At 34.5% G+C, this 13379-nt stretch overlaps 1 protein-coding gene and 1 non-coding gene across 5 annotated transcripts; one reads left to right on the forward strand and one right to left on the reverse strand.

The window, feature by feature from the left end:
• Positions 1-6502: 6502 nt before the first annotated feature.
• On the reverse strand, positions 6503-11556 carry LOC140833956 (uncharacterized). 4 transcript variants are annotated; one of them, XM_073198501.1, is made up of 2 exons: positions 11298-11556; positions 6503-10472 (listed from the first exon to the last, which is right to left on the reverse strand). In XM_073198501.1, exon 2 carries the CDS (start codon positions 10448-10450, stop codon positions 8060-8062), a length of 2391 nt encoding a protein of 796 aa, XP_073054602.1. In that variant the 5' UTR covers positions 10451-10472; positions 11298-11556; the 3' UTR covers positions 6503-8059. The 4 variants fall into 4 exon arrangements, with proteins under 4 accessions (XP_073054602.1, XP_073054603.1, XP_073054601.1 ...); XM_073198502.1 differs by having other exon boundaries at positions 6503-10487; XM_073198500.1 differs by having other exon boundaries at positions 6503-10520.
• Positions 9930-10035, forward strand: LOC140835614 (small nucleolar RNA R71). The gene has a single exon (XR_012118936.1). It is a non-coding gene; the product is annotated as a small nucleolar RNA R71 (small nucleolar RNA).
• Positions 11557-13379: the final 1823 nt, after the last annotated feature.

Here is a 13379-nt window from a genome sequence, read left to right on the forward strand (position 1 = left end):
ACTAAGGTATGACATATAACCTAATTTCCACTATGTTATTCTTGATCCCAAATCCAATTCTCATATCCAATTTAACATATCATGCAATAAAAACAATATAAAAACATTAAATAACTAGGTTACCGGTAATGAGAGTTGTGTCTGGCTCCTCCTAAACTTCTTCAGCATGCATGACATAAGCTGAAACGACCTCGATTTTTTTTCTCTAATCATAAATCATAAAATCTAAAATATTAAATAAATGAAATAACTTAACATTTCTAACAATCATAATAAATTAACAATTTAAATCTCAAGTATATAAAATAAATCCTAAATCATAACCTAACCAAAACTTTCTAAATTTACCTTTAAAAAGATCAACTAACAATATATAAAAACATAAAAATATCTCTAATAAAAATCATTAACATAAATCTCTAAATCATTAATCTAACAAGCTAGTGTGAAACATAAAGGCCCTCGAGTGGGTACTACTGCACTCGATCCACCCAATCGTCACCGCCTCCCCTAAATCATCAAATCCTGCATCATACAAATTTAATGAGTCTAAAGACTCAACACATTCTCTATACATGGATAACAAATAATACATATACAATCACATGCATTAAAAATAATATTTTTATTTAAAATAGCTTTCGAACATAAATAACCATTTAAAATCATTTAAACATAATTAAATCATATGTAAGGTTCAAAATTAAGACGACATAATTCAACTGAATGTAAATCTAGGAAATATGAAAAATGAGTAATTAATTGAATTTAATTACTTAATTGATTATGTGAAATGCATTGTTATATGTTAAATAAGATTTTATTGTCATTATGCATAAAACTGTATTTTAAGGATTGTTCGAGTTGCGATCGAGGAACGAAGACCGATGGCTGAAAAACGTAACATGTTTTTATTAAATAATTGTTTTTAATTATTTAAAATATGGGTGATACTTTTTCTTATTTTTGAAAATAAGAGGTTTTGAGGTGATCTTATACGCCTGGACGTAAATTTTATCGGTGTTGATTTTCCAACAAAAATACGAACTTTTTGGCAACCCGACTATTAAATTCACAAACTTAGTTAAACAAAATATTTTTATTATTTAATTAAAGACTAATGGACCTAATTGGTATGCTTAATAGGCCTAAGCCTTGATTAGTGAAATAATTAAGTGTATAATATGTTAAACCCACCCCTTGACCCTCACAACACACGCCACTTTTCAGATTTTTGCACACACCCAAAACTCCTCCAAAGCATACAACACACGCAGACAATTTGATAGAAAATTTCAAAAGTTCTCAAGGAGGAATTCAAGCCAAAGATTGTCGTCCCTGTTTTTAGCAATCGTCAACGAGAATTCGTGCGTTTAAAACGCGAAGGCACGCATATTTCTTCCCTTCAACATCTATCACACCATATTAATCACTTAAGCATATTTTTAAAGGAAAACATTGCACACAAGTTAGAATTTTTGTAACTACATGCATTGATGTTCTAAACTTGTGTTTTTGATTTCTAAAATCATGCTTTTGTATTGTTTAAGGGGCTGCCATGATTAGGACATGATTAAGGATGGTTTAAATAAAATATAGAGTCCTAGGAACACACTAAAAATGTTGCTAATCAAGACACAATCAAGCTGGAATCATATTGGGTCATGTGTGTCTTAAGGGCTCACGGTTTTAGGAGATGGCGGCTGGGCAGGTTCGGTTGGGACCAGGGGTTAGCCAAGGCCGTGGTTGAGTCAAGGGAAGAGCCCTAGCCACCCTAGGATCGAGTTGAGAGGGCTGGGAAAGACGCCTACCCGAGAGGTGCAGTAGAGTCTCGCAGGTGCTGGGGCTTGCGCAGGGAAGAGGGCTCGGTCTGGGGACTTCGGGCTGGGCTAGGTCGACTCCTTAAGGTCATAGGTGAGTGAACAAGCTGGTTCAAGGGTGGCTTGGTCTGCTAGAGTCCTAGGAGTGTAAACAAGAGTCCTTATCTTCATAGAGCTCTCGGCCGCTGGTTGCACCTGCTGGTGTGGCTTCGGTTCGAGCCTAGGGGTCTTTTCCGTGGGTTCCAAGGGTCCAGTAGGGTGCCTAAGGGGGTTGGTCAGGGTCTGGTCCAGCATGGCTCGAGGGTGGCTTGAGGAAATTGGGACATGGCTCGGGGTTGAAACATGTATGTCAAGCTAGGGTTTTTATTGATCAAATTATTTGAGACACGGCTCACACAGGTCGGATCATGGTTCACAAGGGCTAAAATAATATAAAAAGTCTACGTTTTGAATTTATGAATTTCATATTAAAGTTTTGGATTTTTCGAAATTAAAATTCTTCAAAACGACTAATTACAAATTAATTAAAAAGTCAAGTATTTAAGCAAAATAAAATTATGGGAATTTTAATATGCTTAAATAATTATTTGGGACATGTTAGAGTCAATAAAATTAAGAAAAAGTCAAAAACATGAAATTTTACGTCTAAGGGTAAAACGGTCATTTTATCCCCGCCGCTGATGCATGGCCCATGCATGGGAGAGGGTCCCTCTTCACATAGACTCTTCCCCAGCCCAAGGCTCGAGCCCTAACCCTCCTAGGACTCTTCCTAGGACCTAAACCCAGCCAGCCCAGCCACCTGGTCGAGCCCCAACAGCCCATGCATAGCAGCCGAGCCACCACCAAGTGCAAACCATTCAAAAACCCTCGGTCCTATCCTCTCATGATACCCTCGGTTTCCAGCTTGTTTTCCTTTAAAATTTGATCATGTTTTGACCATATTTCATCATATATTGGAAGCGTACTCGTCAGAGATCATAACGTTTTTAAAACAAGCATAAAATAATCATATTTTTAAAAATAAACGTTCTACTGTAAAATAATCAAATTCCTATTTTTTTTCATGCATAAAAAATTAAAACATGCATAATATGATTTGTATAATGTTTAAAAAGGTTTAGAAAACGTGTCTTTGCGTTTATAACGCTCGAATATATGATTGTTGGCGAGGGTGCGACGTTGGAGACCGGACGACGAAGAACACAAGCCTTTCTTCCTTCCTAATTTTTCGAAAATTGTAGGTGTGTGCAAGGTGTGATTTCGGCTGCTGATGTGATGAATTGTGGTGTTAAAAAAACCTAGGTAGCATATTTATAATTTAATTAACAAGCTATTGGGCTTTAGTTTTGGTCTTGCAAGTTTAAGGGCAATTGAGCGTACTTTCAATAATTAAATTGGGCCCAATAATACTTATTTATTTAAAACATAAAAGTTTGTAAAATTAGTTTCCTAAAAATAATATTTTTAATCTTTTAAAACTCCTTGTTTGCCCAAAACCGGCTTCTCGGGAAAAAACGAGCTCGACTCGTAAAATAATTCGAACTCTAAAAGTTTTAGGAAAATTAAATCATTTTTAATCGTATTAGGTAGCCTTTTTCATTATTTAATGAAAATTACATATTCTTGTCTTGGTCGTCTCCGGTCTCCGTTCCCTTGCCTATTATCGAATATTCGGGTAAAATTCTTAAATTTCATGTAATCATGTCATATAATCATTTAATCATTCAATCACACATTTAGCCATATATTAAACATCATAATATCATTTAAAATCAATTAATTAAAATAATTAAGTAATTAAAAAAATTTGCATGCATTTGGTTTACGTAAGTTGGTTTTTCGGACGTTACAGTAGGAAATATGCATTTTAGAAAAGCTACGGTGTAAGATTGTCAGAAAATGTTGACGTGGCTATACAATGGATATAAAGATTCAAATGGATTTATTGTTACCATTGAAAGCAAAGCCTATAAATAACCGAGAGAATCAGCTGAATGATAATGAATCAAGAAATCGAGCAATCAGTTATCAAGCAAAACTTTGTGCATACTCTTTCAATTCTAAATATCTCAAAAGCTCACACTTAATGTACATATTCATAGTATTCAAGGCTATACTTCGAGTTTAAAAACACAAACATTTACTAGTGCATTATTCGATCTTGTAGAGATCAGTTGTGCTAAGTAGTTTCGTATTAGTTGAGTACTGATAAAGTATATTGGAACTTAGAGTTTCAGTTTTGGCATTGTTAAGTCCAAAACTGAAGTGGATTTGTACAAATCGTTGTATAGATCGAAGTCTTTTAGTAAATATTCTATTTTCGAGATAGAAGAGGTGACGTAGGAGTGTTTGAAATCTCCGAACATCCACAAATCTTGTGTCCTTTAATTTCAGTTTATTCTATCTGTCATTCAGTTTATTTCCACACTTTCATTAGTTAACTGATTGATATTGACAAACAAGATTCCTGAATTCAGTTTATCACTAAACTGATTCATTATTCGAAGAAGTTGTGAAAACTATTAAGTGTTTATTCAACCACCCCTTTCTAAACACTTTTTCAGTCCCAATCGATCCTAGCAAAGTTTATGATTTATGATTGCTTAAAGATTTTTTATGATTTATGATACTTTTGAGAGGTTTTTGAGAGGATGCTAGAGTTAAGTTTATATTTGAAACAATAGTAGTTTAGGTTGGTTGATGTTTCACGACTTTATGCTTTGAATTACTTTCTTTTGGATTTTCAAATAATTGTTGGTTGATTAATTTTTAAAAAGAGAAAAATATTCATATTTTAAATACTTAGTATTTCGGCAAAATGAATTAGAAAGAAAAAAAATTTCTAGTATATCTTACAGAAAAACGAGTAATGGACGTTTCAAGTGACTTGGGGTATGTTAAAATAGAGTAAAGTATTGTCCAAGATCGTTCCAAGGAAGTCAAGCCACGAATGTACACCCATTCTCAACCAACTCTCTTCTCACGTTTTTTTACTCAAAAAGCATTAAGTGGGCATATATATGTTTTAAAATAATGTGTATGTGTTAAAATTCGACCAACTGCTGTATTTTTTGCCTCAGTATATATTACTACATATTTGTTATGCATCTTTTGTGAAGTTCTGCCTCGATTCGATGCGTTTGTTTTGTTCCAATCCGATAAGTTCTTTTCATCCCAATGTGTTACGTCTGTTCGATTGGGGTAATGTTGTATCGAGAAAGCTTGTGAAGGAAAAGGCCTTAGAGAGAGTCTATCTATTGGAAAGACCATAGATGGAGCCCAAATGCGGGAAAAGGCTTCAATGAGAGCCCACGATCGAGAAAGCCAGTGGTTATAAGATTTGCCTTAATAGGGTACTGTTTTGACAAGATTCTCTTATGATACAATTCCGTTTTTGTGCGATTTGAATATCTGTTGCGATATGTGCTAAGTTCCAAATTATGTCTTCTCTGTTTTGACTTATGTCTTGTAATATATATGTATAATATGTTAGTCTTGTATTCGATGGATCTCCACTTGCTAAGTTCCAAATTATGTCTTCTCTGTTTTGACTTATGTCTTGTAATATATATGTATAATATGTTAGTCTTGTATTCGATCGACCTCCACTTATTGAGTGTTTTATAAAACACTCATCCACTTACTTCTCCACTCAGATAAAAACGAAGAACATGTGGAAGATGAGTAAAAAGATCAATTTTGGGGATGTAAAAAAATCCAGAGATACGCAGATCAAAACGATAACTTCATCTCTTGAATTCTACTATAAGTACATATATAGAATCATCCAAATGCTCAATCTTTGAAAACATTAGAACAATAGAACATCATGAACTCAAACAAAATGCAGAAATAAAGTTTTAATAATAGGATGAACTATTGAAATCTTTTTCTTCCCCTGATCCTTCTTTATCTCCTTGTCTTCTTCCTTGCTCTCCTTCATAGCTTGCTTCCCTACTTTTCTGCTCTCTTTTTTTCACGAATGGGCACTTCTTCCCCTGAGAAATGTAAGGCCTTACATTTAAGTTGTCCTTATTTCATCGATTTTTCAATTTCATCACGCCTTCATCAAGTAGGAATGCACGTTTTGTTTACCAAACACCATTTCCTTCTTCTTAGTGTTCAAAAATACACGACATTTTGTTTCTCTATTCCTCTTGTATTATTCTCTCTTCGTCTCTTTCGTTGCGACGCTGAATGACGCCGGCCGGTCTGGCCGAACATATACAATTGCTTACCTTTTTCCAGCATTTCAACCTCATTTCTCGAGCACACTTATACGCAATGGAAACCAAGGATTAGAAGCTATAAACATTGAATAAAATATCGAGAATCAATTTAATTTAAACCAAAATATGCCCAAAAAATATAAATAAAAACTTTGACTTACGAACCCCTAGTAACACGATCATCCTCCAACAAGATTTTAAAATCAAAGCAGAAAAGTTCATATTCTTGATAAGAGAACGAGTTAGTTCATAAACTAAATTTTTGTCTCATAAACCATGCTCATATCCAAACCATAAATCGTCAAAAAGTCAGACAAGACATAAATTCTCTTAAATCGAGCAACATGTCGCAAAATCAGAACGTGCGAGTGTGTGATTGTCAATCTCAAGTATATGTATATTTTGTAGATCAAACAATATAAGCTGATAACCATCCAGATTATCCCCGAGCACCTCACAATCCTGCTTTTTAGACAACTTCTCAACTACTTTAGTTACTCACTAAACTTGTGCAAGTCAGCTGAACACCGTGATTGAGTTGTGGGCAGGCGGCTTAGGGCCCAGGAGGAGCAATAACCAAGTGGTTGCCCGGTGCCCCGGCATTGAGAAGGAAGGACGCTTAGAACAAAAGGTCACTTAAGTTTGTATCATTCGGTTTAGGTGTTAGCTTCAAAGAAAAGGATATTAGAATCACAAAGAAGAGAGTATAATACATATATATCTATATATATTTTTGAACCATGCACGTCTCGAGCTTTTCTCTTCTTTTTTTCTTTCATTTTTTCCTATCTGGCCATGGACCTTTGGGTCTTTTTTTTTTTTAACAAAGCTTTTTTTATGCCTTGGTTCTTCTGAGTTTGATTGCTTTTAACTCACAAGGCATTTTCTTTCCTCCTCCTTTCCTTTTTTCCCATCTTACTTCTCAATATATTTTCTGCAGTAAACTCATCAAGATATGGCAATTCACGTACATGCATGGGATGAGATCCATTACACTCCCTTTTAAGGTGGGGATAAAAATATTTCATGTAGCCACATAAGGGTAAGAATAATGAGTTTTCCGAAATGTCGAATGTGGTCTAATTGTGTGCTGCGCACACATCATTCTTTTCAATAAGGCCAAAGGAGGACACAAATGGTTAATATATAATCAAGTCAGATTGAAGGCTCAAACGCATCAAAAGGTCTCCAAAATCATTTCCAAGTTAAGTTTGTAACTAATATTTCGCCTCGAAGTGCCCTCAAGCATGTTGTAGAGTAACTCAGAAATTCTCAGGAAAAGTTATTAGACTTACATAAATTTTCACTACTACACATACAATACACAAGATCATAACTCAATGTTCTCAAAATATTCTTCATTCATGACATGTTAACCCGAAATAGAAAATTCGTGTACATGGCTGACAATCATCAAATATCAAGTTGAAATATGAAGCAAGATCACAGTAATCATTGACTATTAGCTATTACTATAATTCATTCATTTTAATCACAAATAACTTTTGTTTCAAAAGAAAATTTCCATGTGAAAGGAGTAATCGCATGTTTCAAAACACAGCATGCAGATTAAACACAATAAAACATTGAAGCCAACCCCCGAATTCAAATGCGACATTTTCTTCAATTTTAAATGCTTCAAAGGAAGAACGGAGAACTTCCTTGACTGGCAAGCTTGCATGAGGACTAAGGGAGATATGAATTTTGTAAATTTCTTCTATTATAGGGAATTGACTAGATCAACAAATCAAACATTTCACGCAAGTACCTTGCAAGGAACAAAACTAAAACAAACAAAAAAACCAAATAAACAACAAAAGAGAAAACAAGAGTAAGAACTAAATAAAAACAAAGCAAAAATAAACAACAAAAGAGAAAACAAGAGTAAGAACTAAATAAAATCAAAAGCAAAATGGATAGGGATAGGGGTAGGGGTAGGGGTAGGGATAGGGGAAGATGTAGTTCTTGATTTATAGTCCCAAGCTGGACTTTTTTACCAGATCATTCGACTCAGGAATTAACCTCATGGCGCTCATTATCGCTCCCCTCAAACTTTTTTAACGATGGTTCCTTTACCCGTGTTGGCTGATTTTTATTTCCCTGAGGTTTTGCATTCACTAGAACTTCGCCAAAAAAATCCTCCAAATCTTTCAGCTTCACTGATTCCTTCAAAGTATTCAGAGCATCCTTACATAGACGAAGAAACTTTAGAAGTTTGTCCTTGTTTTGGCTAAAAAGATTATGTGGCGGGGTGAAGGGTTCAATTTCTGACTTTGACATCTCCTTTTCGTCCATTAGGCTCTCTTTGATGACTTCTTTCACCAACCTGCTATCTTTCAAAAGATCAAGTGCTAAAGTATCAAAAGCATCGATTTTATAGCATTTACGCTCATTACATGCATGTGGCTTATTATTAGACTTGAACACATTGAAAAAAACTTGTTCATTATCTACCCTAAGGATTAAATTTCCCCCATGGACATCGATTAAAGCTTTACTAGTTGCTAAAAATGGTCTTCCTAAAATAATAGGAACATCGAAATCATCCTCCATATCAAGCACAATAAAATCTACAGGGAATATAAATTTGTCTATCTTAACCAATACATCTTCGATGATACCTATAGGATGTTTAGTAGAACAGTCAGCAAGCTTCAGGGTCATATTCACTGGCTTTAGCTCCTCAAGTCCAAGTTTCAAAAAAATAGAAAAGGGAATTAAATTAATGCTTGCACCTAAATCACATAAAACATTAGAGAATTTCTTAGAACAAATAGTGCAAGGTATGGTAAAACTCCCTGGATCATCAAGCTTTTGAGGCATTTGTTGCTGGAAAATAGTTGGGCATCCCTTCGTTAAGTCAACCACCGTATGCTCTTCCAGCTTCTTTTTGCCAGGTCGAAATCCCGGCCATAATTTTGTGTGCGTGGTCTTTTTCTTCAAAGCATCAACCAAAGGAGGGGCATTTACATATAACTTCTGCAGATCAAGAACTGCTGAAAATTCATCTTCACATGGAGCTTTTTCTATTGCCTCGGGGAGTTGCGGGGCAATGACAATAGATGGGGATAGTTCTGTTTTGGGCTTTACTTCATCCTTAAGCTCCTCTATGTTTTCCTTCTTAGAGTCAACTTCCCTAACACTTCTCACCATGATGGCATTGACTATCTCACTGCGATTTACCACAGTGTTTTTTGGCGTGGTTCCCTGAGCTTGTTCAGACATCATACTAGCCAATTTACCCACTTGAACCTCCAAGTTATGGATTGATGTGTCTTGCTTTTGTAATCTTGTCTCCGCATTCGCAATAAACTTGGTCATTAATTCCTCCATATTCGGCTTTTGTTCGTGCTGTGCTAATGCCTGTGGAGGTTGTCGAACAGAGTCCACATGATTTTGTTGATTCTGATTTGGCCATGAAGAATAAGGATTACTTCTCCAACCACCAGGATTGTATGTGCTTGAATAGTGGTAACACTGAGGTCTGCTAGAATTTTCCACAAAGTTGGCTTGCTCTATTGATGACATAAATGGATTTCCAATTTGACAAGCAGTGCGAAGATGGCCTCCTCCACATAACTCACAAGATATGGTCTGAACGGACATAGCTAAAGTGCTCATACAATCAATTTTCCTATTCAGCTCTTCTAACTGAGCTGCAATGGCAGTAAAATTATGAACTTGATGTACTCCTGCTATTATCCTTGGGATATTTTTTTCTGCTTGCCATTGATAGCTATTAGTTGCCATCTCTTCCAATAGTTCATAGGCTTCTTGTGGCGTTTTTCTCATTAAAGTGCCTCCTGCAGCTGCATCAATCATGGAACGATTAGCAGGAAATAAACCATTGTAAAAAGTTTGTACCTGAAGCCAAATAGGCAAGTCATGATGTGGGCATCGTCTCATTAAGTCCTTAAATCGCTCCCAAGCCTCATACAGTGTCTCAGGATCATGTTGCACAAAATTCGTTATATCATTTCGCATTTTTACAGTCTTGGAAGGTGGAAAATATTTGGACAAAAAAGCTTGCCCCATTTCTTCCCAAGTCGTGATTGATCCCGCCGGCAAAGAATTCAACCAAGATTTAGCTTTGTCACGTAATGAAAACGGAAATAAACGCAACCTGATAGCATCGTCAGTAACTCCATTATGTTTAAAAGTATCACAAATTTCCAGGAAATTAGCAATGTGAACATTAGGATCATCTGTTGGTGTGCCTCCAAATTGAATGGATGTCTGAATCATCTGGATGATCGCTGGCTTAATCTCAAAATTGTTTGCTTGAATCCTTGGCCTGACAATGCTGGACATCATGCCGTGTATAGATGGTTGTGTATAGTCCAGTAGTGATCTGTGCTCCTCGTCATTATTTTCCTGGTTGTCTTCCGAATGTTGCGACATTAGTGTTCGTGCTTTCCTTAGCCTTCAGTAAAAAGTTCTGTCAATTTCGGGTTCAAATTGTTGCCATGCACTGCTTATCATACATTAGAGAGTATTTATGTGAAAAATAAATAAGAAAAAAATAAACAAAAGCCACAAAAATATAAAAATTAAAAATTTTGGGTGTAGTTCAAATTATATATCTCATGATATTTCTAAAAATTAGTCTCTAGACTTGAATGTGCTTTCTTTTTAACAATAAAATTATAAAACTATAAATGCAGAGTTTACACTAAATAGAACAATTTAACCAAAATCTACGGAATCAATTTTTATAATGGTGAAGAAATTGTTTTCGTTCTACCGAAATAACCAGCGTGCACCTTTTATAATCCCAATTATTCTTTTAAGAGATCGTTTTATGGATCTTTATTTCGTAAACAGGATCAATCATATCTATATTTATAATAAAAATAATATTTATGATATAAAAAATACATTTTTTCATTGATGAGTTTACTGTACTATCTCAATCTATAATATATTATAACAATTAATTATCTCTAAATTGATTGAGAAACTAATATTGCATTCAACTTCTTTAAATATAAAAAATCTTCGATTAAATAATATGTATCTACCACACACATATAATGGCTGCATCGGTATGTAATATTCAATCATATTATATATCATTTATCGATTTTTTTTAATAAAATACATTAATTCATTCAAATTAATGAATTATCAATCTTTGAAAGCATTAGAACAATAATAATAAAAACATGATAATTAAGCAGATAACAACTAAATTATAGATTCAAACAAAAAGATTCACTAACCTCGATAACATAAATATATTTAATACCTCTTGATATCTCTTTCTTTAGCCGATCCTTCTTTAATTATCTCCTTGTCTTCTTCCTTGCACTCCTTTATAGCCTCTCAGTTTGGGTGTTAAGGAAGAAAATAATAATTCCCTCCTTCCCCTCTAAGACTCCTTTTATTCCTTTTTCTTTTTCTTTTTAAATTGTTGTTTTGATTCTTTTCTTGAATTCTGCAAAAACACGACATTTTGGTTCTCCTTGTCGAATATAATGGAGTTAAATAAGAGACACAACAATTATTGTTGTAGGTGTTTGTTGTCATAATTTGTGCAGTGAATTTTGGCGGGCAAAAACTTGTGTGAGACGGTCTCACGGGTCGTAGTTGTGAGACGGATCTCTTATTTGGGTCATCCATGAAAAAGTATAATTTTTTATGCTAAGAGTATTACTTTTTATTGTGAATATGAGTAGGGTTGACCCGTCTCACAGATTAAGATCCGTGAGACGGTCTCACATGAGACCTACTCATTTTGGCGATGCATTTAGGCGAGAAGACACGTTTTCATATTGACGTGGAACTCGATAAATAGAGCTTCTTTCCCTAATTTCAAAATCATCTCATTTTCAATTATTTTATCATCTCATAGCATTCTCATTTGAGAGTTTTGTTCTATAATATTTGTGAGGTGTTCTCATGTATTAACAGTGTGTTCTCTTTGGAAATACAACGACATGTTGTAACATACAAAATATTATAGTGAATTTTTTTTTATCTTTATGTGGTTTTTATCACAATAATTTTAGAGATTTTCCACTTAAATCTTGATATTCAATTTTATCTTTTATTTCAATTTTTATATCTCAAGATACCGCATCTGATACCAACAAGTAGTATAAGAGTCTTTGTTTAAAATTTCATAAAATACTGAGTATGCTATGTGGTTGCAGCCTAAACAAATCTTCACATCAGAACTTTTTTTTTGAGTTTTTTTTTTATTAAGGAGAGATTATTTTGTTCAGTCTACAAAATTGTTGTAGACATAATGACATACTTATATGAGATAACAAAGTTCAATTAGAGTAATTGTGACGTCTACTAATCTAAAATGCTGCTATTTTTTTTTTTTTTGACAAGCTCGATCATTTTTCGAAAATAAAAATTTAACTATTTTGCATGCATGCAACCTACTGAAAATATGTCATTTAAAAATAATCGTAAACAATCGATCAATAGAATATTGTAGTTTAAAATTTTCCAACTCGGCCTTTAACCATACAGAAACGAAATTAAAACAAGTAAAATAGTGAAAATCAACATCATAATATAATAACGTATAAACTGATCATGTCTACTCAAAAATCATGAAACCGTGATGTGCGGAAAAGTGTGGTCTTCGGGTCGTGCGCGCACATCCAGCCCTGCTTACTCAGAGTTCGGCACCTCCAGACTCCTCATCAAAATGCTCACCTGCATCACTACGTCCAGTGAGTCTAAATACTCAACACACCTATACTGTAATATCAAATACATATACATATCATGCAGTAGTGAAAAATACCGTATTCAACATACATTTCACGATCAAAGAAAACTCGTATGCATAATCATAACCTGTCACAACATAATAATAATCATAGCACATATCATCATATCAACATATACGTGTTCATTTTCCTGACTTGAATTCTGTTCGTCAGCTATGACTTTCGTATTATCATGTCTGTCGATGGATCCATCTACGTGTAACCGCGGTACCCGGCGACAGGGACATCAGCGACGGCATTACCCACCCACGAGCTTTGGTCTTACATATCATCGTATTAACATATTAGTGTTAGTCACAACCAACTACCTTTCTTCAAAAACATGTCATCATATTCATCACTTAATGAAACATGCATATACATAAGCTTTTCTTAAAATAAAGCATGCATCGTAATTTTCATAATTACATAAAAAATCATATTCATGATGCATAAACATTTAAAAGCATGATAAATTTGTGCTCAGGGCGCTGCCAGGACTAAAAACTCACCTCGGGTGCTCGGAAATCCAAAATGACCGTTTTACCCCTGGACCTCTAAATTTCGACACGAAGCTTACCAAACTACTTAAAATATCC

This window comes from Primulina eburnea, chromosome 6, assembly GCF_022965805.1.
Source record: "Primulina eburnea isolate SZY01 chromosome 6, ASM2296580v1, whole genome shotgun sequence".
NCBI classification, from domain to species: Eukaryota; Viridiplantae; Streptophyta; class Magnoliopsida; order Lamiales; family Gesneriaceae; genus Primulina; species Primulina eburnea.